General features: G+C 41.1%; 1 protein-coding gene across 1 annotated transcript; it reads right to left on the bottom strand.

Moving 5' to 3' along the window:
- Window positions 1–1191: 1191 nt before the first annotated feature.
- On the bottom strand, window positions 1192–22592 carry klb.S (klotho beta S homeolog). Its single transcript, XM_018243098.2, has 5 exons — window positions 21720–22592; window positions 10216–10705; window positions 7776–8044; window positions 3461–4580; window positions 1192–2222 (listed from the first exon to the last, which is right to left on the bottom strand). Exons 1-5 carry the CDS (start codon window positions 22461–22463, stop codon window positions 1825–1827), a joined length of 3021 nt encoding a protein of 1006 aa, XP_018098587.1. The 5' UTR covers window positions 22464–22592; the 3' UTR covers window positions 1192–1824.
- Between the last annotated feature and the right edge of the window lie 471 nt (window positions 22593–23063).

The raw sequence follows: 23063 nt of genomic DNA, 5'->3' as shown, positions 1-23063 counted from the left end.
TTTTCCTTTAACCTTTGTGTTCAGCTGTCGCTGCGATTTGGATGCGGAAGTTCCCAGATATTTATCCATATTTACCTATATCAGGGTCCGTGAATGAATGGAGTTGGTTAACTTTGTTGTTGGGAATACAAGAGCGGGTCCGAATGGTGCAGTTGGGGTTGCTGTTATCGGATTATAAAAGTCCCATGATAAGGCAGAGGAGAGGTGGATGAGAGTTGTGGCTACATGAGCGCTGATATAGTCAAAGTGTCCCCTTTACATATGGGGTATGAACTATGGTAGCGCGGCCTTTGGTAGTATGAACTTAGAAGACGTGATCGTGGTGGGCAAAGTAGGGTTAATTTCCTGGCCCGATGATCAGGGTAGGCAAACCTTGGATCACGATCTAGGTTGCTTTGAGTCGTGTCCAGAGGTTAAATCATCCCAACAGCACGTTCAGTCCACAATGAATAATCTGAACTGGGGCGTTAGTCAGCCGTGGGGGTGTTTAGTGCAGATTAGTGGTCTCGATACTGGGCGTGTGGGGCGGGAAAATAGGCTTTCCAGATGGTAGGCCCGTGTGTGTATCTGAACAGGCCCAGGAACACTGGTAAGGCCCTTAGATGTGCCGGCTTCCCGTGGCCGGAGTTCCCCCTAGCGTTCTGAAGTCGGGTGACTGCCACTTACCGACCGTCGGGTACGGCAGCGGGGGTTCCGGTCCGGGTCCGCGGCTAAATGGAGGAAGTACGTCAGGAGTGGCAGCACTTCGTCGCTGTGCCGTGCTGAGTCGGAGCTTCCCCTCCCCTCTGCGAGATAGCGGGCTAGGTAAGGGTGTAGTTAGAGCACTATTGCCGGTCTTCGTCATGCGATGTGCGCACTTTGCACAGAGAAGCCTGCAGCGCTGGTTAGAGTTTTCCAGCTGCAGGCCGGAGCCTGCGGCGTGGGACTGCGATATTGTGCAGTAAGTTCCGGGGCAGCAATGAAGGGACGAGCCAGGGGATGGTATCAACCCTTTTCCCTCTTTATCCCTATCTCAGGCAGAGACGGATTGTGTCAATTTGGCCTTTCGTTTGCTGTGATGGCTATATTTTTGCTGCCTGGTGCGGGAGCTCGGCTACAACGCGGCCATCTCTTGGGTCCGCCCCCCGGAAAATCAAATTTAAGTGTTTTAAAGTAATGAAAATATCATGTACTGTTGCCCTGCACTGGTAAAACTGATGTGTTTGCTTCAGAAACACTACTATAGTTCATATAAACAAGCTGCTGTGGAGCAATGGCGGAAATTGAATAATAGCTATATGGCACATGTTAACTAATGGATAGCAGATAACACCATTAGACAGACAGAGCTTATCTGCTATCTGCTGTGTAACCTGAGCCTTTTCTCCTTTGAATGGCTGCCCCCATTGCTACACAGCAGCTTATTTATATAAACAATAGTAGTGTTTCTGAAGCAAACACAGCAGTTTTACCAGTGCAGGGCAACACTGCATTATATTTTCATTACTTTAAAACACTTTTATTTTTTAATGTTACTGTTCCTTTAAGGATCCAAGTGAGGGCAAACAGTTACCCATTGTCTTATATGCAGACTGGGAATGGCTAGGAAACTAATAACACCTAAAAATTATTATGTCAAATACATTTCTGCCAAAGCATAGGTTTGGGGTCCTTCCTGCCTCTACGTGAGATTTATATCCAAAGAGCATTCTACAATGTAATGACATTTTGATTGCAAATTAGCTCAGAAAACATAATTATCAAGGCCAAGTCCTGATTTATTTAAAGTACTAGAACAAATGGAGTGAATTGAAGCATACACACTAGTTCCATTGAGGCCTGTGGTCAGCAGCGTCTGAAACTGTCTTTCTTTCTAGGCAATACACAGACTAAAGTCTTCCTTTTCTCTGCATGCAGTTTCCTGCGCCTCTTTTTGTATTTTCGTATTAAGGTAACAGTCAGTAGAAGGACAGAGGTGGAAATGAGGCAACAGCTGAAGAAGATCAGTGCTTTCCTCTGTTCCAAAAACACACAGAACGAACATTCCGCTCTGTTGCTTTTTGTTCCGCAGGTGTTGGCGGACGGATCCAGTAGAAAGCCATTCCTACTAATAATTGCACTATAAGCGTCCACAGAAGGTTTGGCTTTCATGGTAGAGCTGTAGAAGCCGTAACGCGGTACTGCAGAATCAGTCAGTTTAAAGGCATAGTAGCCTTTCAGGTTTATATTATCTTCACGGTAAGCTGTATGAAATGAAGATTAAAACGTTAGCCATTAGCCGGATAATATTATCCATACTGACAAACTATATAAAAAAGTAAAAAGGTCAAATCGTGAGTAGATTTGATTTGTATTACCCCTGCCTTGGCTGCAAGGCCATATTTATATATATTTATATAGGCACCCAAGGGCCTGAGCCAGGGAGACAGCCTTGCGGCAGCTCAGATGCCTGATATAATTTTACAAAAAAAAAAAAAGTGAAATTTCCCCAATAAAAACATCCGGCAGCTGAGCTTGGGGTAGGTAAAGGGTAGCTGGCAGTTAGTAGCACATCTTGGTGGAGGTGAAGTGACACACAACAGAAAGTGACATCATTCCCACCTAGGGTTGGCACCTGGCTGGTATTTTACCGGCCTGGTCGGTAAAAATGATGGTTGATCCCAATTTTATTAATAGGGAAAAAAGATAAATATCTAGGAAGGAAGTATTTTTTTCCTGAAAAGGTGGCAACCCTATGCACAACGGGAAGTAATGTCATACACAGAGTGTGGGGGGCCCTCTTATGGTCCAGTGCCTAAGGCGGCACTGGATGTAAATACAGCACTACTTGTATTGGTTGGTATTTAATCAGCTATGCCAGTGAAATACCAGCCAGGTGGAAACTCTACACATATAAAGTATAAATAAGGAACGGCCCTTTCTTCCATTCTTTTTGTATGAATTGTATTAGTAAATATATTATGCTCTCCTCCAGGTATTTCAGGGGGGAGAACACTTAATGTAAAAGTTATTCCTTTGGCCCAATATTGTATACCCTGTAAAAATTATTTAACCATGGGCCAAATGCTGTAAAAAGAAACTGGTTGTGCAACTAATTTTCTATTTTTTTAATACATTTTCTCAGCAATATCCTTTAGACAAATCATCTTCCAGAACCGTGTCAGACTGGGCCTCTTTGGGTCTACTAGAGAACTTGATAGATACAGTACGTGAATTGAGACTGTGAGAGCTGCCATAGGTAAATTGAAAGATGAGTTGAAAGATGAATTGCTTGTGTTTCACCGCAAATAATAAAAAAGCATTTACACACCCCAGGGCCCTCAGCAATATTAGGATCTGATATCCCCTTTGCCAGCCAATGAACCAAAGGCTTAGAGTACCTTTGAACTAATGTACAGCAATATATGGATTTGTTATCTAAATGTGTATAGCACAAGTCCAATTTAAAAAACAAAAGTTGCATGTTAATATATAAACCTACCCTGTAATAAATGCCTGCTGTATTGTTGCAGATAATATATTCGAATCTCGTCATTTTTGGATGAATGGTCGTCAATCCCATTTGCTGTGATATAGATAGAGGTGTCTCCATAATTTCTTTTTATCCATTTCAGGAGCTTCGTCATCCCAGAGGGAACTACTGCCATTTTGCCTGGAGAATGTAAACATGTGACGTCAGTAAAAGGATTGATGTCTTGGTCGAAATCATTCAGTGGCTGATGGCGTACCAGCCACGTGGTGAAATGGTTAATGGCAAAGAAATCGGCTGATCCTTTCACCAGGAGCTTCTCTTCTTGCGTGAAGTAAGGCAAGGAAGAATTGGACAGTCCCCTTTGTCTCTTGGCATTAATGTACTGCCTCATGTGGATTGGATAGTCTCCAGAGCCAAAAATCGGTTCTGCCAGCCAGGCGATATTAAACTCTAGGAACCTTTCTGCAGCTTCAGTATGGGATTTGATGAAGGGGTTAGCAGGTTCTGCCCAGTCCGCATGAAGAGCTGTTGAAACATACCCATGTTGAATGGATCTATACTTTTTGTCATATGTGTGCCAAGCCATAGCATGAGCTATGAGTACATTGTGCACAGCCTGATAAGTGCTTCTTCTGTATAATTGCCCCAACTTGCTTGGCTCGTTAACAGTTATCCATTGCTTTACCAAATCCCCCATTTCCCGAAAGCAAAGGTCAGCGTAGTCAGCGAATGCCTGAGTTATGGTTTTGTTTAACCATCCTCCATTTTGCAGTAAAGGTCCTGGAAGGTTCAAAGAATTAGTTGGGTAGTAAAGCATGATCATAGTCTTGATCCCTTGAAGGTATGCCTCATCTACCATGCACCTATAATATCTTAGTACTTCCCGGTTAATTAGAGACAAATCTCCTTTTGGTAGAATCAAAGACCAGTTGAGGGCAAATTTGTAGTGTGTGACTTTCATTCTTGTCAGCATTTCTATGTGCTTCCTGATACTGGTAAAGTCGGTGCACTGGGCGGGACGGGTCTTCAACTTCACTCCTTGTACCGCATGCAGGATGCCATCTCCTGTTATATTCCACACATACAACTGGCGGTCAATAAACTGGGGGGATGAGGGGTTTGACTCAGCCTAAAAATTATAAAAAGAATTGTATAATTTTAATGACTCGTACATATATTTGATCCTATAACTCTGAACATTGGAAATTAAAAACTATTTTTATTTTATTTATGAATGTATACACTCTTACCCTGCCTACAAATCTGCTCTATCCCTTCTCTCTTCTAGAATGACCAAACCCTTTTTCTGGGGAAAATGGGACTTTTATGAATGGAGAATTCAGTCCAGAATAACTGGATTTATTAGTACAGGTACGGAATCTGTTATCCAGAATGCTCGGGACCTGGGGTTTTCCGGATAACGGATCTTTCCGTAATTTGGATCTTCATACTTTAAGTCTACTAGAAAATCATGTAAACATTAAATAAACCCAATAGGCTGGTTTTGCTTCCAATAAGGATTAATTCTATCTTAGTTTGGATCAAGTACAAGCTACTGTTTTATTATTACAGAGAAAAAGAAAATCATTTAAAAGATTATTTGGATAAAATGGAGTCTATGGGAGATGGACATTCTGTAATTCAGGGCTTTCTGGATAATGGGTTTCCAGATAATGGATCCCATACCTGTACTCTGCTTTGGATGGTGACACTTTTGTTAAAGGAAAATTCTATATAATAGTGTATTAATTGTAGGGACAGAGTCACATTAATAGTTATTTCCATGTTCACTTGCTTCTCTTCTACTGTATTATTTGGTGTTGCTGTACAATTTTGGGAGGTGCCATATCCTTTCAGCTCTGTGCACCAGACATCACTGCTAGAAAGAACTCATTGTACATGTGACTTATAAAAGGTATTTACATCCATATAAGATCAATGCACTTGCATATACAGGTATGAAACCTAAGGTTTTCTGGATCTTTCTGTTATTTTAATCACCATAACTTTAATCTGCTTAAAAAAAACATTTAAACATTAAATACACCAAAGAGGATTGTTTTGCCTCCAATAAGGAGATCTTAGTTAGGATCAAGTACAAGGTACTGTTTTATTATTACACAGAAAAAGGAAATAATTAAAAAAAAATGTAATTATTTGATTAACATTGAGTCTATAGGACATGGACTTCACGTAATAACAAGCTTTCTAGATAATGGGTTTCCTTATGACGGATCCTATACCTGTATTTGCACACACTACACTGTTGAATAACGTGCAAGTGCACACATGTATCCTGGAATTACAGCCAGCCTGAAAGTGCCAGTATTTCCCGTGTTCCATAAGAAAGGAGAACTAAACCCTAAAAATGAATAGGACTAAACAAGCCATGTTTTATCTACTGAACTTATTGCACCAGCCTAAAGTTTCAGCTTCCCAATAGCAGCAATGATCCGGGACTTCAAACTTGTCACAGGGGGTCACCATCTTGGAAAGTGTCTGTGACACTCACATGCTCAGTGGGCTCTGAGGAGCTGTTGAGAAGCTAAACTTAGGGGTCGTCACTAATTATCAAGCAGAAAATGAGCTTCCCCTGTAATATAAGCTGAAGCTACAGGGCTGATTATTAAATTCTGATGCTAATTGCACTGGTTTCTGTGCTGCCATGTAGTAATTATCTGTATTAATTACTAATCAGCCTTATACTGTGACATTTCTATTCTATGTGTATCTGTATATTGTGAGTGGGTCCCTAAGCTCAGTAAGTGACAGCAGCACAGAGCATGTGCAGTGAATCAGCAGAAAAGAAGATGGGGAGCTACTGGGGCATCTTTGGAGACACAGATCATTACTGCTAAAGGGCCGTGGTTGCCCTGGGCTGGTACAGAAGCATAAAACATAATGTACAACATTTATGTCCAAAGAGTACACTTTGCTATGTTGGGAAATGCCATTCTTATCTTTATTTACTATCTGGTAATGGCTCTGTTATAAGGTAAAGTAAATGGCTAATAGCTAGTGAAGATGCAAACTCCTTAGACTTAGACAAAAATATTTGAGAGTTCCATTGTTACAGAAACTAGTTCCTACCAAGCTGATTTTTGTTAAAGGGGGTTGTTCACCTTCCAAACACTTTTTCCAGTTTAGTTGTTTTCAGATTGTTCACCATAAGCAAAGACTTTTTTTCAATTGATTTCCATTTTTTACATTTTATCGGTTTCCCAAAATTAAAATGTAATGTTTGTGTCTGCGGTGTTTGAGTCTGGCAGCTGAGTGATCCAGGAGCAGATTCTTAACTCTTGCAATTGGATACATTTAGTGGCTACATGAGTTGATACATTTCTCAGCAGTATCTTTAGGATGTAAGCAACTATTGTATCAACAGCTGCCTTTAATGAAACTCAGGGATTCTTCTCAACAGGAACAAAGATAACAAATGTATCAACTTAATATATCAATTTAGAACAGTTACAGAGTCGGCGACCCCCCTTCCCAGAGCGGCTTTGGAAGAAAAATTTAATTTTACACTTCAAAATTAGAAAAACAATCACAAATAGAAAACTGAAAGAAATTGAAAATAGTCTTTATTTCTGGTGAACAATCTGAAACCAACTGAACTGGAAAAAGTGTTTGAAGGTGACCAACCCATTAAAGGTGGCCACACATGTTCAGATTTGATAGGGCAGTTTAAACCATATGGCAGATTGTGGGGTTGGTTTGAACAGACTGTCCTGTGATTTTGTTGGATAACAGATGAGCTGTCCATTTTCTAAATTGCAGATGCACCATCATGGAAAAACCAACTGTTAAATTTTTGCTTTGATTGTTGCTCCCGCAGATGCCTGAACCAGGCTAATCGCTGATTATTCTCTTATTTAGTTTTTCATGTCTATTCTGCAAATATCAATTATCCTTTACTTTAAACAGGACTAACACATTACACAATAAACAAAAATCGCCCAATAGTATTGATTATACTTGACTATATAGACCAGTGATCCCCAACCAGTAGCTTGTGAGTAACGTGTTGCTCATCAACCCCTTGGATGTTGCTCCCAGTGGTCTCAAATCAGGTGCTTATTTTTTAATTTCTAGCTTGGAGGCAAGTTTTTGTTTCATAAAAAAACAGGTGTACTGCCAAATAGAGTCTCCTGTTAGCACCTCCAGGAAAGTTTTTCATGCTTGTGTTGCTCCCCAACTTTTTATACATCTGAATGTTGCTCACGGGTGAAAAAGGTTGGGGACCCCTGTTATAGACTATCTAGCAGTGAACATGACATTTCAGCTTGTATAAAAATAAAATACCTTTAGTAGTCTGTCTTACCTTTAGAACAGATTCTGTTACTCCCCAGTTAAAGTCACATGGGAACTGACCAAACACTTCCGAGGCAGAGTCACCCTGGGGAAAGCCATTCTGTTGAACAACCTGCTTGTAGTAGAATGCAGAGGACTTGGGAGTCATTGGTTTATCTTTGTTGTGGAAATCAACATAGAATAATCCCCGTCTGAGTTTGAAACCATTGTGCCATTCAAATGTGTCTGCCAGGGACCAGGCGGTGTATCCAAACACATTTACAGCATCATGTTTAATAGCTGCAGACAAAAAGAAAAATGAGATTCTTTTCACAACACATTAAAAAAAGGTAGAGTTATGTAGCAAGATTTTCTTAAGACAGGGGCAGACATATTATTTATATAGCATGTGCTTCTGCAAAAGGGCTTGGGGCCCTGGGGATGCCACCTTCTGGGCCTTTAGTAATAAGGGAAGTGGCCTAAACACTTAGGGGTGAATTTTTGCCTGGAAAGGCTCTGCCACATCCGGCGCCACTTTGCCAGGCACAAATTCGCTACCACTAAGCTGATTCGCTAAGATGTGAAGTTGTGTCTCTGCAGCCAAATGATGGTGAAGCTTCGCTAGCGTTAATTTGTTAGCGTATGCATTTTCATAGCAAACTTTCACTAGCGTTCGTTTCATTAGTTCACATACGCTTAGGTCAATATGAATAGGGCGGGTACATATAGCTCTTATATATGACTTTATTACAAATGTAGGTGGAATTGCTTGAAGTGTCCACTTATTGTTAAAAATGTCGAAGGAAGCAAATTAAAGACAAAAGAGATCCTCTATATGAAGAGATCCTAGATATGAGCCCACCCTAAAACAAACGTGGCATGCCCTTAAAATGGTAAAAAAAAAAGTGTTAAATGATAAAATTTACAAATTTAATAGTTACAACTTTTAAAGACATGAAGAAATGTGGTGTTGGGGAGCACCAACCATCAAACACAGTGTATGGTGTGCAAGGTCAGATAATAATTATATACGAAGAAAATGTCCAAAAAGAAAATTAAAAAGACAGCTAGAAGCAGGAAGCTGATTGACCGGGTAAAAGGAGGGTTGTTATGAGTGGTGCTAAGCATCAGTTTAATTTTCTGTTTGGACATTTATTTTAAATGCCTATTAAAGGTTACGTTTTAACTTTAATACTTCTAATTTAATTCGGAGGTTATGTATGGGAAGGTGCAATTGTGAGGGCCAGCTCTTTCAGTTTTTTCTTTTCTTCGTATATAACTTTTAAAGACAGCCTATCATTAAGTATTTATCACGAAACACATAAGGCTGTGGAAACAATAAATTTTTCACTTTGAATGTATCTGCCTGGTGGAAGATTGCCTTCATTGAGTGCCTGCTCCATAAAGTTTTTTCAACTTTTAAAGACAATCCCGCTTTAAAATAAAAACACCAACGTTTTTTAAAAGTTTCATGACTTTTCAGCATACAGGATATGATGTCACTGACATAAGATTGAGGAGGATGTAACTTCATCTTATCAGTTCACCAGGTTCACTCAATGTAAACTTCACACTTTAATGAATTTTGCTTAATGATCATTTGCCTGAGCGAAAATTCACCTGGTGATAGGGCATGAAACTTCGTTAGCGACGGTCTCTTCGCTAGCAAATTGTCCTCTACGCCTGTTAGTAAATTGGCAATGTCCCTGCAGATTGGATTTCTGGCAAATTATTATTAGCGACTGCCACTTCGCCCTTTAGTGAAATACACAGCGCTACTATCAGCAGCTACTTGTCGCAGCTACAAAATAGACAACAGTGATAACTGGCTTTGCTAAGACACTGTTATATTTATCAAAGAATGAAGTTACACAGTCCACAGTCCGCTAAAGTGAAATTCCACCACTCTCCATTCATTTCTATGGCATTTGGAAAGGCATATTTATCACTTTCACCCATTGATAAATACTCTTTTAAAAATCCCATAGAAATGAATAGAGTAGCAGAATTTCACTCTAGCAGACAGGCTTTGGTGATCTCTAAATTCACTTTTTGATAAATATAGTGTGTTTTAGCAGAGGCAATTCTTAGTACAGTCTATGGCAGGGTATTTTTTTGGCATTTTGTAGCCACAACAAGAAGCTGTGGCTAGTAGCTCTGTGTGTCTTTACCCTCATTTTGCAGAGGGGCTCTATGGAGTATATGTATGTTGATCAGCCACTTGCTAGAGATTTTAAACATCAACACTTGGATATAAGACGGTGGGGACACAGGCAGGGTAGGAATTGGGAGTGGAGTGTAAAGAGGAAGAAGAGGCTAAAAGAAAGGAATAGAGGTCCAGGTGGTTAGGGCAGAAGCAGCAGAAGCATCAGCTGAAACACAAAGAAAGGGAAGTCATTGGTGGTTATAGTATTAAGATCCCACACCTGACGAATATTTCTATTTAAAGTTGAAAAAAAAAATGTACAAACCTTGAAGGACATCATTGATGAACTTCTTCATCATATATACTATCACTGTGTCTTCTGTTCTGACGGGGCTGTCTGAAAACCAGCCGTTTTCCATGATGAGAATCCTGGGATTGTCATATTCCATCTTAATCCAGTTCAATATTGCCCTCAGGTTAAGTGAATGGTCATTGTTTGACACACTAAAGTCATTTGATCCGAAGGAGAGTGCAAAGAAGTCTGCCGTCCCTTTGATAAAAGCTTTCTCTGCTTCTGTGAAGTTTGGTAAGATGAAGTGATATTTTGTTTTGAGGCTTTCTGGGTAATCGCCATCATAGTGAATAGGTTTGGCAAACCACCCAAGGACGGCTTCAATAGACTCCTGACTTTGCTCTATAGTTCCTCGGCTGGTGTTCGCTGGTTTGACCCAGTGGGACCCCAGTGTCACTGATAGGTAGCCTTTCTGAAGTGGGCGGAAATGTGTGTTATAGGTGTGCCAAACCATAGCATGGGCCTGCAAGACAAACATATTACACATATTTTCTAGAGCTGACTAATAAATGCAGATTAATAAATCTCAGCATATTAGCACCTTAAATAGCATAGCAGTTATAAGTAGAAAAGAACTGACTCTGCTTATTCTTCTTCCAACCATAGTTGTAATGTCAGCTTAACGCAAATATTTCCTTGGACCTAATTACATGCCCTATATCCAACTCCCTATGTGGTGTTGTGCATTGGTCCTTATTCACCAGAAATATATGCCTTTCATAAAGAATTAATACTTTATTTATTTTTAGGCCATTCTGTATTGTAATAATGAGAGAGTCAGCCTGAAACCCACATGACCTGTAAACTGGTGGAAGTATATTTTTAATGAAAATTAATTTTTTACTGTTTAAAATATTTTATTTGATTTTCACAATAAACAATAGAAATCAATATGACGGCAAATATCATGTAGACTCTGAAGATGTGCCGCAAGTGGTACAGTGACGTTATTTTTGAAAATTTATATGAATGAAGAAAACAAACAAAAACTAACTAAGCCAATGGATGCACAAACAATCAAAAAGAAAAGAAAGAAAAAGCCTGTTTTTCCAGGAATGTTTGAATATCCAATAAATATTCATAAATGATGGCAAGGATAAAGAGAATGTTAGTAAGGAGGGTCATGGAACTTTGATACATTTCCACAGTCAAAATATTGTCATAACTGAATGATGTAGTTACCCCCCAAACAATACTCAGACAAGTATCATAACCTAGTTCTGAACTGAAGTTGGTACGGCAATTTTAGAATAAGGTACTGTCAATGGCCAGAGCTTTCTTGCATATCATATACAGGTATTGGACCTGTTATCCAGAATGCTTGGGACCTGGGGTTTGCCGGATAACGGATCTTTCCATAATTTGGGTCTTCATGCCTTAAGTCTACTAGAAATTCATTTAAACATTAAATAAACCTAATAGGCTTGTTTTGCTTCCAATAAGGATTAATTATATCTTAGTTGGGATCAAGTACAAGGTAATGTTTTATTATTACAGAGAAAAAGGAAATCATTTTTAAAAATTTGGATTATTTGGATAAAATGGTGTCTATGGGAGATAGCCATTCCATAATTCGGAGCTTTCTGGATATCGGGTTTCCGGATAAGGGATCCTATACCTGTATATACTGTGTATATATATATATATATATATATATATTTTTTTTTTTTTTTTTTTTTTTTTTGCTCTAAGTTCAGGCTATGGGCATTTTGTAAATTTTTGGCAGAATGGCTGTAATGGTTACCAGGGCATGTTGCAGTTGTACATAAAAATAATTTGTTGAGGCCCCAAAAAAGTGAGAAACATCTGAGTTTTTGATTGAGTTTTTGGGCTAAAAAGTAAAAAATATCTGGGCTGTTGGGGTGATATACGTTGTACACATTTGTCATGTATTTTATAGTGATGGTTTGAATCCAGTTCTAACTGTGCAATCTCATTTCAACTCTTGGAACAAAAGCCAGTGGCAGCTAATTGGAAATCCACTCTGTTAAACATATCATAAAGTTACTTTTCTTTTTTTTTTTATGATTGGAATGTTGACACAAATTCTCCCCACTGAGTTTACCTGCCTTGCATTTAATGACTGTTCTTTATCAGTGCAATCTGTTTACTTTACATAGAGAACACAATTAGGATCAATAATGTGCATTGTTAGAACAGTCTGGCAACGCACAAATGAACAAACTGTGTAATTATATTCTGTACTGGGAGGATGAACAATATGTGTTATTTGTTAGGATTCCTAAAATGCATTTAATTTTTCTCTTATATAACTGGCTGTATAGGGTCTGTATTGACTTCTAGGGATGTTTCAGAGCTTCAAGCCTCAGTTCCTATCGGCAAAATCTGGTAAGAATACTTGTCAGTAAACAAACAGCTGCTTTGGTCTGTGACCCCAGTTTGATCAGCACAATATTATATTTGATCAGGCTAATATTAGACCAACCCCACAGTTACCAATGTCTAAGGGGTAAATTTACTAAGTGGCGAAAATTTGACAGCGACGCATTCGCAGCCATTGCCACACTTCGCCACACTTCGCCAGGCGAAAATTCTAGTGTTCAATTCTACCTAGCACAACTTCGTTAGAGGTCATGCGCTCAGGCTAATTTGCATACGGCGGAAGATTTAAAGTTGAATGCAACTCTTAATATTATATGGTGCATCTTATACATTACATTTACACTGAATCTTCGCCAGTGTTAGCCACTTCGGGGCAAATTCACTAAAGGATGAAGCTCCTAACATTAGCCTTTATCGCATTTTCGTTAATTCGCCGATTCACTAACGGACGCTGGCGTAAATTCGCTAGTGTTACTTCGCACCCATACGCCTGGCGAATTTGCAAAACGGACATAACTACGCAAATTCACTGACGCCCACATTTTTCTGAACGCTACCTTTTACACCAGACTTCCTTCGCCACCTCAGACCAGGCGAAGTGCAATAGAGTAGATAGGGATTGCTTTTTTTCTTTTTTTATGGGTGATAGGCTGAAAAAGATCGAAAAATTTTCCCCCCTACATTTCCTAACTCATGGCACCTTAACTATACACTGGGCACATGTGTAGGGCAAAATAAAAATTTTATTTGCTGTTTTGAAGGTTTCCCAGGCTTGTGTAGTGCTGCTACATATTCCTCCATTGTAACTTCAATTTGGCGCCATATGCAAATTAAGCATCGCTAGTGTAACTTTTCTTTGCTTGGCGAATTAACGCTAGTGCAACTTTGCAACCTTACGCTTCCCCTGAGCGCAACTTCGGATTTTAGTGAATTTGCGTAGCGCTGGCGAAAATACGCCTGGCGAAGCGTGGCAAAGCGGACACTGGCGCAACTAGGAATCTTAGTGAATTTGCCCCTTCATCCTTTAGTAAATCTGCCCCTAAAGGTGCATGGTTCATCCAAGGCAAAGCAAATATCCTATTGGCCGCTATGGGTTATTTCACCTGGGCAAACGTTGTGCCTTTTATTACATATGCCTCTCTTGCGCCATTGAGCTTTTGCACCTCTTTTACCCAACGCAAGGGCCAGGTTTCATTGCTTAGTGAACAGCAATCTAAAGTCACATAGTAGCACCCTGGCAATTGTACTTTGTAAATAATCCCTTATATCATTGTTTCTGTATAAAGGTTCTTGTTCCCGTAATATAACGACACATAACAATGCATCACCATTCAAAAGAGACTTGAACAGGTTAAGATTAACAAAGGTCCAGGGCCAGATGGTATTCATCCCAGGGTAATTAGCGAGCTTAGCTCTGTGATTGCCAAACCTCTTTACTTAATTTTTCAGGATTCATTGAGATCTGGCATTGTGCCGAGAGACTGGCGAATTGCTAATGTGGTGTCTCTATTCAAAAAAGGATCCCGTTCTCAGCCTCAAAACTATAGGCCAGTTAGTCTGACGTCAGTATTAGGAAAGCTTTTCGAAGGGTTAATAAAGGATAAGATACTGGACTTCATAGCAAATCATAATACTATGAGTTTGTGCCAGCATGGTTTTATGCGTAATAGATCTTGCCAGACTAATTTAATTTCTTTTTACGAGAATGTAAGTAGAGACCTCGATTCTGGGATGGCAGTGGATGTGATTTACTTAGACTTTGCTAAAGCATTTGATACAGTGCCACACAAAAGGTTACTGGTTAAATTAAGGAATGTTGGCCTGGAACATAGTATTTGTACCTGGATAGAGAACTGGCTACAAGATAGACTACAAAGAGTGGTGGTAAATGGAACATTTTCTAATTGGACCAGTGTTGTTAGTGGAGTACCACAGGGCTCTGTACTAGGTCCCTTGCTTTTCAACTTGTTTATTAATGACCTGGAGGTGGGCATTGAAAGTACTGTTTCTATTTTTGCAGATGATACTAAATTGTGCAGAACTATACGTTCCATGCAGGATGCTGCCACTTTGCAAAGTGATCTGTCTAAACTGGAAAACTGGGCAGCAAACTGGAAAATGAGGTTCAATGTTGATAAATGCAAGGTTATGCACTTTGGCAAAAATAATATAAATGCAAGTTATACACTAAATGGCAATGTGTTGGGAGTTTCCTTAAATGAGAAGGATCTAGGGGTCTTTGTAGATAACACGTTGTCTAATTCTGGGCAGTGTCATTCTGTGGCTACTAAAGCAAATAAAGTTCTGTCTTGCATAAAAAAGGGCATTAACTCAAGGGATGAAAACATAATTATGCCTCTTTATAGGTCCCTGGTGAGGCCTCATCTGGAGTATGCAGTTCAGTTTTGGACTCCAGTCCTTAAGAGGGATATAAATGAGCTGGAGAGAGTGCAGAGACTAAGTGCAACTAAATTGGTTAGAGGGACGGAAGACTTAAATTATGAGGGTAGACTGTCAAGGTTGGGGTTGTTTTCTCTGGAAAAAAGGCGCTTGCGAGGGGACATGATTACACTTTACAAGTACATTAGAGGACATTATAGACAAATGGCAGGGGACCTTTTTACCCATAAAGAGGATCACCGTACCAGAGGCCTCCCCTTTAGACTAGAAGAAAAGAACTTTCATTTGAAGCAACGTAGAGGGTTCTTCACAGTCAGGACAGTGAGGTTGTGGAATGCACTGCCGGGTGATGTTGTGATGCTGATTCAGTTAATGCCTTTAAGAATGGCTTGGATGATTTTTTGGACAGACATAATATCAAAGGCTATTGTGATACTAAGCTCTATAGTTAATATAGGTATGGGTATATAGAATTTTAATTAAAAGTAGGGAGGGGTGTGTATATGGATGCTGGGTTTTCATTTGGAGGGGTTGAACTTGATGGACTTTGTCTTTTTTCAACCCAATTTAACTATGTAACTATGTAACCAGTTTTTCTGATGGTTGGGAAAACTGACAGTGAAACAAATAGATGTGCTAATGTATTGTAAATATATGTGCTCATATGAGGATTCTTTTTTCATCAATATGGAAAGTGCCTTGTACCAATGTAATGCCGTAGGCTACAGTGAAATGAGATTGCAGGAATAATATATTTAGTTGCTATCTGTTAGGCCATGTGCTGTAAGTATTAGCAGGAGGATTACTGATAGCTACAGTTTCAATGAAAACAAGTCTTATACACCAATCGTAAGTATATTTCATTCTGAGTCCCCTGAGAGGATACCAACAACCCAAACTGCTAGTCCAGGTTTTAAAGCAAAACGATATCTTAAACACAAGCTGCACATGACAGCAAAACATGCTAGGTGTGCCACTAGAACTAAACCCATTGTATCCTATAGTTTGTTATTTGTCTGCTGTCTAAACCTGTGCCTTTTTGCCCTATTTAGACTGAATGGCTGCCCCATGGCAAAAATATGATATTTTGGTGTTACCGGTCCTTTATTTACAGGCTCAACGATTGGTTGGATATTTGAGCAATATGGCTATACATGTGGAATCAATGAATCAAGCCATTGCTCAGTAGGATTTGTAATGTTTTTGGGGGATGCACAACACCTAAATATAATTTTGAAACGTGTTGAATTGTTGCCCTCGTCTTTAGAATCTGGTTGGATCGTGGGGTTTTATCATAACTGGAGCAGATGACGGGTGTGGCATGTGTGGCCATAGAAGTAGAGATCCGCTCATTTGGCGATATCCCCGATATGCACACATTGAAGTGGGCGATATCAGGCTGATCCGATCGTGGGCCCTAGGGCCCAACAATCGGATCAGAATGGATCCGATTGAATGGATACAGGCGGTTGGATCGTGGGATTGCATAGACGCACAGATGCGACAGGATTTTCTAACCTGCCTGATCGAGATCTGGCCGACTTTGGGTCAGATATCGATTGGGGAAGCCTGTCGGATGGCCCCACACTTGGGCCAATAAGCTGCTGACTCGGTCTGTTGGCAGCTTTTATCGGCCCATGTATGGGGCCATAAGACTCACTGCCCAGTGGTCTCAGGTTATAAGTGGGCCTATAACTGGGCCTCCTTGTGGGAGAACCCTGATAACTTAGAAGTATGGCACTGGCAACATTTATAGAACCTCAGACAATCTGAAACTGTTGGAGGGGATTGAACAGTTGCAACAGAGCAACATTGCTCGATATGTAATCAACTTGCCAATGGGTTGCCAAATATCTGCATGTGTGTAGCAAGTTTATTATGTGTCTGTTTTACCTGGCCCTGAGAAAGGGCTGTCCCAAAATGTTTGATGTTATCCCATTTGTCTAAAAGTATTTTGCAAAACTTCAGTTTTTATTGCATCTTTTTTTTGTTTTGCATTGTTTAACCAGGGCTGTAATAAGAATTCTCAGACCAACACCTTCCACACCGTATATGTGTGTGCACTGTCTCAGGACCAGCATAGGATCAGCCTATCTATGTGCACACACCATTTTTGTTGTTGTGGAAATGCTGAAGTATGCATTTTAATGCTGAAATCCACTCTGTGTGTACACTAACAGACTGATCCCATGCCTGTCGATGCACACAAGGTGTGGAAGGCAGCAAATAAACTACTGTGTATAGTAAAAAAATTCGAGTTGTTAGCCTATAAGGGTAGGGGCACACGGGGAGATTTGTCGCCCGCAATTTTTAAAAGCGAGTTCGGGCGACAAGTCGTTTGTTTTGTCTCTACATGCAACTACATGCAACTCGCCAGTCATTATGCACACAGCGTGATTTGAAATCGCCTGTAGTTCCAAAATGCACCCGTTTTGGAGCCATTTGTCTCCAATAGCATGTACATAGAGAAGTACTGAAATCTCCTACAAGTACACACACAGAGATTAGTAGCCGCGATAGTATGCAAATTCTTACGCGTGCACAATGACGCAGTTACGTAAGGACGATCCCCAAAGGTCGTGCCGCGGGAACACCATTCTTTTACCAAACGATCGAGGCAAGACGCAGAGAAAACATTCTCCTTCATGTGTGTGTGTGAGAATATATAATTTATACATATGTGTATGTACAAAACAGTGAGCAAAGAAACAACATAGTACACAGTAGTTGTTTTCCATTTCCTGCGTGGGAGGAGAAAGTAGCGTGACGCACTATAGGATACAAATTGCTCCGGAACAAAAGTCGCTCAAAATCTTCGCTTGCACAAAGACGATCGCCTTGTCTCGGAGACTCGCTTTTTAAAAACCGTGGGCGACAAATCTCCCCGTGTGCCCCTACCCTTATAGCAGCATGTGGACCAAGCATTGATAAGAACTGTCCCATAATTAAAAGGGCAATAATTTACATGTATGCATAAGAATAAATTGAGAAAATCACATTTGTGCAGGCTCAGAGAGAGAGAGGCCTTATCTAGATACTGTAGCAGCAGGGCACCATTTACCTAGAGTCAGTCACAGAGTACAGTAATAGTGGAGTATGAGCGGAATCAGATAAACTGTCATTCTGAGTAAAGTCCTGCCTGGCAAACAAATAGAGAGTATGTGCAAGACCTATAAACAACCTTTCGCTATTGTGTTGTATTTAACTCTGGGTAAACTGAAGATCTTGCAGCCTTTATCAGTGGGCATGCTGTGACTCGATACAAACTGATGAAACAGATGCAGATGAGAACCTTTAACCCTTCTGATCTGTCTATCCGTGCTAACGCATCAAACATGATTTGCCATTTACAGATTGCATAAATTCCCCTATAAGGGTCAGGGCTAAAATGTACATCGATGGTGGGATGGCATTCGGCGTGTTTCATTTTCCGAAGTCGCCCGAAGTTTCCTCGTGAGGCAACTTCGGAAAATTATTTGCGCCGAGTGCCATCCTGCCGGCGATTTACATTTTAGCCGGCGGGAAGGCAGGGGAGGCAGGTTACGGAGATTAGTCACCCCGAAAAAGAGGACATTTGTCGCCCTGAATCTCTCTGAATCTACCTGTGTGCCCTGACCGTAAACTATTCTTTGGGGCTTTACGCCGAGGGATGCTTTGCAATCAAACATGGCCCCTTGCATTGAGCTTTGGTTAACTACTGGGGCTAGGTTAGGTGTTCCCCAAAAGCCTGCAGCTATGGAATTCTTCCCACTGATGAGAATGGAAAGATCCAATTATTCCTTCTAGGCCATAACCACCTGTGCATGGTGACCAACTTAACCTGAAGTTTATTTCAGTAGGAGGAAATCCATAATGGGTACTAGTGTTTTCATCACAAGCCAGACACAACAGCCCACAAGCCAATTTTAAAGCTCATCAGTCACTAATAGGTTTGCCACCTTTTTTTGGAAAAATATATTTATCTTTTTTCCCTATTAATAACATTGGGATCAACCATTATTTTTACCGGCCAGGCAGATAAAATACCAGCAAGGTGGCAACCCTAGTCACTAACCAATCCAATGTTCTCCTATGATAAATGGAGCTGAAGGAGGTCACTAAAACAAAACCAATTAGAAAAATTGTCTACTGGTCATTGTCTGTGCTATGCAATGCTAAAGAGCAAGCAGAGCTAGGGTTTCTGTATATGACATCTAAAAACTTAAAAAGAGTGGCATCACTGGGACCAGAAACTAGGGGAGCCCGAAAAGCATCTTTTCTGAAGAGTCTCTTGTCTTGCATGGGGACCATAATATGTCACATTTCTGACTAAAGCAGAAAGCCCTGGAAACGCTGAACTCAGAGCACAAGACTATTACAGGCTCAAGGATTCATGTGGATAAATGGCATATGTTACACTGCAGAATTCACACAGATAATAGTAGAAAGTGGTAAATAGGGAGGGACTGCAGCCTCTGTCTGGAGGTGCTGGAACTACATATAAAACATGTTCTACCGAGGTCTAATTTTGGTTTAGTGCTGTCAGGGCCGCTCCTGCCATGAGGCAAGGTAAGAATCTTGCCTCAGGCTGCAGCAAACAGCCAGTTACAAGTTGTCCACGCGTCAATATATATTATACTGTAGCGGTGTATTCATACCTCCCAACTGTCCCTTTTTCGAAAGGACAGTCCCTCTTTTGACAGCTCAACCCGCAGTCCCTCATTTGTACTGGAAAGTCCCTCTTTTCTCTGCACTGAACAGCCAGAAAAAGAAACAAAGTTTCTCACTTAATTGGCTTTTAGCAGAGAGCCCAGAACAGCTAACAGGTGCAAATAAGATACTTTGTAACAATTTTGAGACACAAAAACACAGTTTAGATAAGGAAAAATATTTTCAAACTTTCATAACCTGCCAAATTTTGTAAAACAAACATGGTAATTAGGGGGTGTGGCCACAGAAAGGGGTGTGGTCAAAAAATTAGCTGCGCTACGTGCAGAAAAAAATTTTTTGTCCCTCTTTTTACTTCCAAAATGTTGGGAGGTATGGTGTATTGTTGTGGGCTTAACCCAACATTGCAGTAGAGTTATTATTGCTGGGGTCAGGGTGCAAGGTCCGATTTTAGCCATGGCAGTATCTGCGAGTGTTTCCATCTTATTCCTGTGTCTGCGTGCCCCCCCCCAAACACACAGGTAGTTATATAGGTTCCTGATAAAACTGACCCTAGTGCGTGAAAGAGAGTGTAAACTCCACTGAGGCACTTATGAGAATGTATGTTTCCCAAGGTGCTAGCTTGCAGAGAGTGTATCTTCCCCAAATGACTGGCTTCATACAGGGACCCTATCAGTTTTCACTGCCCAGTACTGGCCAGATCCAGAGATACGGATAAACAAAAAGCCCGTCCCTGGGCTGTGTTACAGTAGAGATACAAGATACAGAAATCACAGGTCAAGGCTACTGCCGGTGCATCAAAGATTTATGGAAAAAACATCCCTGCAGGAATAATTTTATCTTTTTATCTCCAATTTATATAACCTATTCCTAGACTGTCAGACATATGGACAAACACATGCACCCAGTGCTATATTATGCACACACTGCCTGGGCTCACATGTAAAATAACTGTATTATATAGAATATTGTCATTTAGCTAAATATATGTATCTGCTTATCTGAGTGCTAGAATATTAATCTGCCTGCATGGGCCCCATGTTGTCAGTAGCCATTACTATGTTATTAGGGCATTGCTGCCCATTTGTAACAATATTGCAGATGGTCAGAGACCCTTTGCAATTAACTTGCGTTACGCTTTCACTTGTATCCTAATTATAGAGTTCATGCAAGTAGTTTACCCCTGTTCCCTACCTTCCATATGCACTCTCACACAAACTCCAGTGCTTTCACAAACACTGTACTGCAACCACGTTACTCTCCTAAACACCATCCGTACTCAGAGTACCCAAACAGATGCAATAACTCCCACCATCAAATTCCCACAAATACTGTACATACATCAAGTTCCCTCCCAAACACTATCCCAACAAGTATCATCCCTACTCAGGGTATCCCAACAAGTACCATGCTTACTGAGGGTATCCCAACAAGTACCATCCCTACTCAGGGTATCCCAACAAGTACCATGCTTACTGAGGGTATCTCAACAAGTACCATGCCTACTCAAGGTATCCCAACAAGTACCATCCCTACTCAGGGTATCCCAACAAGTAGCATCCCTATCACAGAAAGGCCCACAAACAACAGGTAAACACCTGGGTAAAACAACAATAACACACCTGCTCTGAATACACCCACAAACACCATACCTATCAGGCGCACAAACAAAAAAAATAACATACCTACTTCAAGTACACCCACAAAGACATGTCATTGTAACGCCCCAAAAATCATAGCTACTCCACGCATGGCCAGAAGAATGTTTCACGTTACAGATACCTTGACAAAACCCATCATCCATATTGAAGGTACATCTACAAACATACAATATCTGCATTGGGTTGCTCCCTCACTTATTCACAATATCGATCGTGGTCGTCCTGACAAACAACATCCACAATTCCACACCCACAACAAACATCACAGTTACCCAGCTACTGTACATACACGTTACTTCTACCCAAAAGTATACCACAACTATTTCATTAGCCTCCCTACAATAGAGGAGAGTGGGTCGGTGTCCTTTGGCCGAGTGTATGCCTATGAGTAAGGGGTGGCAGTTAGTGCGCATGCTGCTTGCTTACCTTGATGAGATTATGTGCCACTAGAGAAATCTTCTGCATGTCCCACTTCTGCCAAGGTGCGTGGAGCCCTGTGCCATAGCCATGCCAAGCTATCAGGTACGGGTTGTGCATTGTGATCCAGTACTTCACCCTATCCCCAAACTTGTGGAAGCAAAACTTGGCATAGTCATGAAACAGCTGGGTGACAGTGTGGTTGGGCCAGCCTCCGTACCTCTCCTGGATGGCGACAGGTAAGTCCCAGTGGTACAGAGTGATCACCGGCACCAGCTTGTTGCTGATCAGCGAGTCAATCACGTTGTTGTAATATTGCACCCCGTTCTCGCTGGGGGCCCCACTCCCCTCTGGGAACAGTCGGGGCCAGGAAAGAGAGAAGTGGTAAAAATTCACTCCGAGAAACTGCAAGGCTGGTAGGATGGCATGTGCCAGTGCAGGTGGGCTTTTAGAGGGCTGCTCCTGGGTGCTGTTGCCTGCCTGCCAATTTAACTGGGGGCCTCTCAGCAATGTGTCCCAAATAGATGCTCCCCTGTTGGAATGATCGTCCTCCATCTGCAGGGAAGAGCTCCCTACACCCCACATGAAGTCTGAAGGGAAAGTGCCATAAGTAAAGAGCTGACTCTGGTTTGTGGGGTACAGTGAATAGCTTCCTCCCCATACACTCCTGCCTTCCCCTGGGCTGCCACTCACTTCACATAGAAACCCTATAGGCAGCAAGAGCCAGAACCCCAACAGCCACAGGCCCCCCATTGTGCCCTCTCTTCCCTTTCATGTAGGAGAGAGTTCCATTGAAGTGGAGTCTCCCTGACCCTTGTTAGCTGCCTTTTGCCCTGACTGCTGCACTGCTGTCTTATCTCAGCAACTCCTCTATACAAGTGCATTGTAAAAGTGCTGTCAATGATTAGCTTGAACTGTGAGCTCAGGAGGGGTCGCTCAGAGGAGGGGGTGGTGATGTGTTCTTGCTCTCCTCCCTATTGGAAGGCTGATCAGCACCACCAGTGTATGTTACCTGTCCTAACTGCCTGCTCTACATGCAATGTACTCACTGCCATTCCTGGAATAGCAATGCTGCTGCTCTCACAAACTCACCATACAATGTGCCTGCAGGGATATACACCATTAGTTTCTTTATGGCTGGAATATACGTATATCTGTGTATCCCTAGGAAGAGCTTTTCCAACAAATAAAACTTGCTTTCAGGCAATCACTTAGATTGTAAGCTCTGCTGGGCAGGGACCTCATTCCTCTTGCACTTAGCTCTTACTCTTTATTTTAACAGAACTTTGTATTTATTTATTATTTTATTGAACCCTGTTTGTTCTACAGTACAGTGCTGTGTATACAAGTAAT

The sequence above is a fragment of the Xenopus laevis genome, chromosome 1S (genome assembly GCF_017654675.1).
Source record: "Xenopus laevis strain J_2021 chromosome 1S, Xenopus_laevis_v10.1, whole genome shotgun sequence".
Classification (NCBI taxonomy): Eukaryota; Metazoa; Chordata; class Amphibia; order Anura; family Pipidae; genus Xenopus; species Xenopus laevis.
This window is presented reverse-complemented; position numbering and strand designations above follow the sequence as displayed.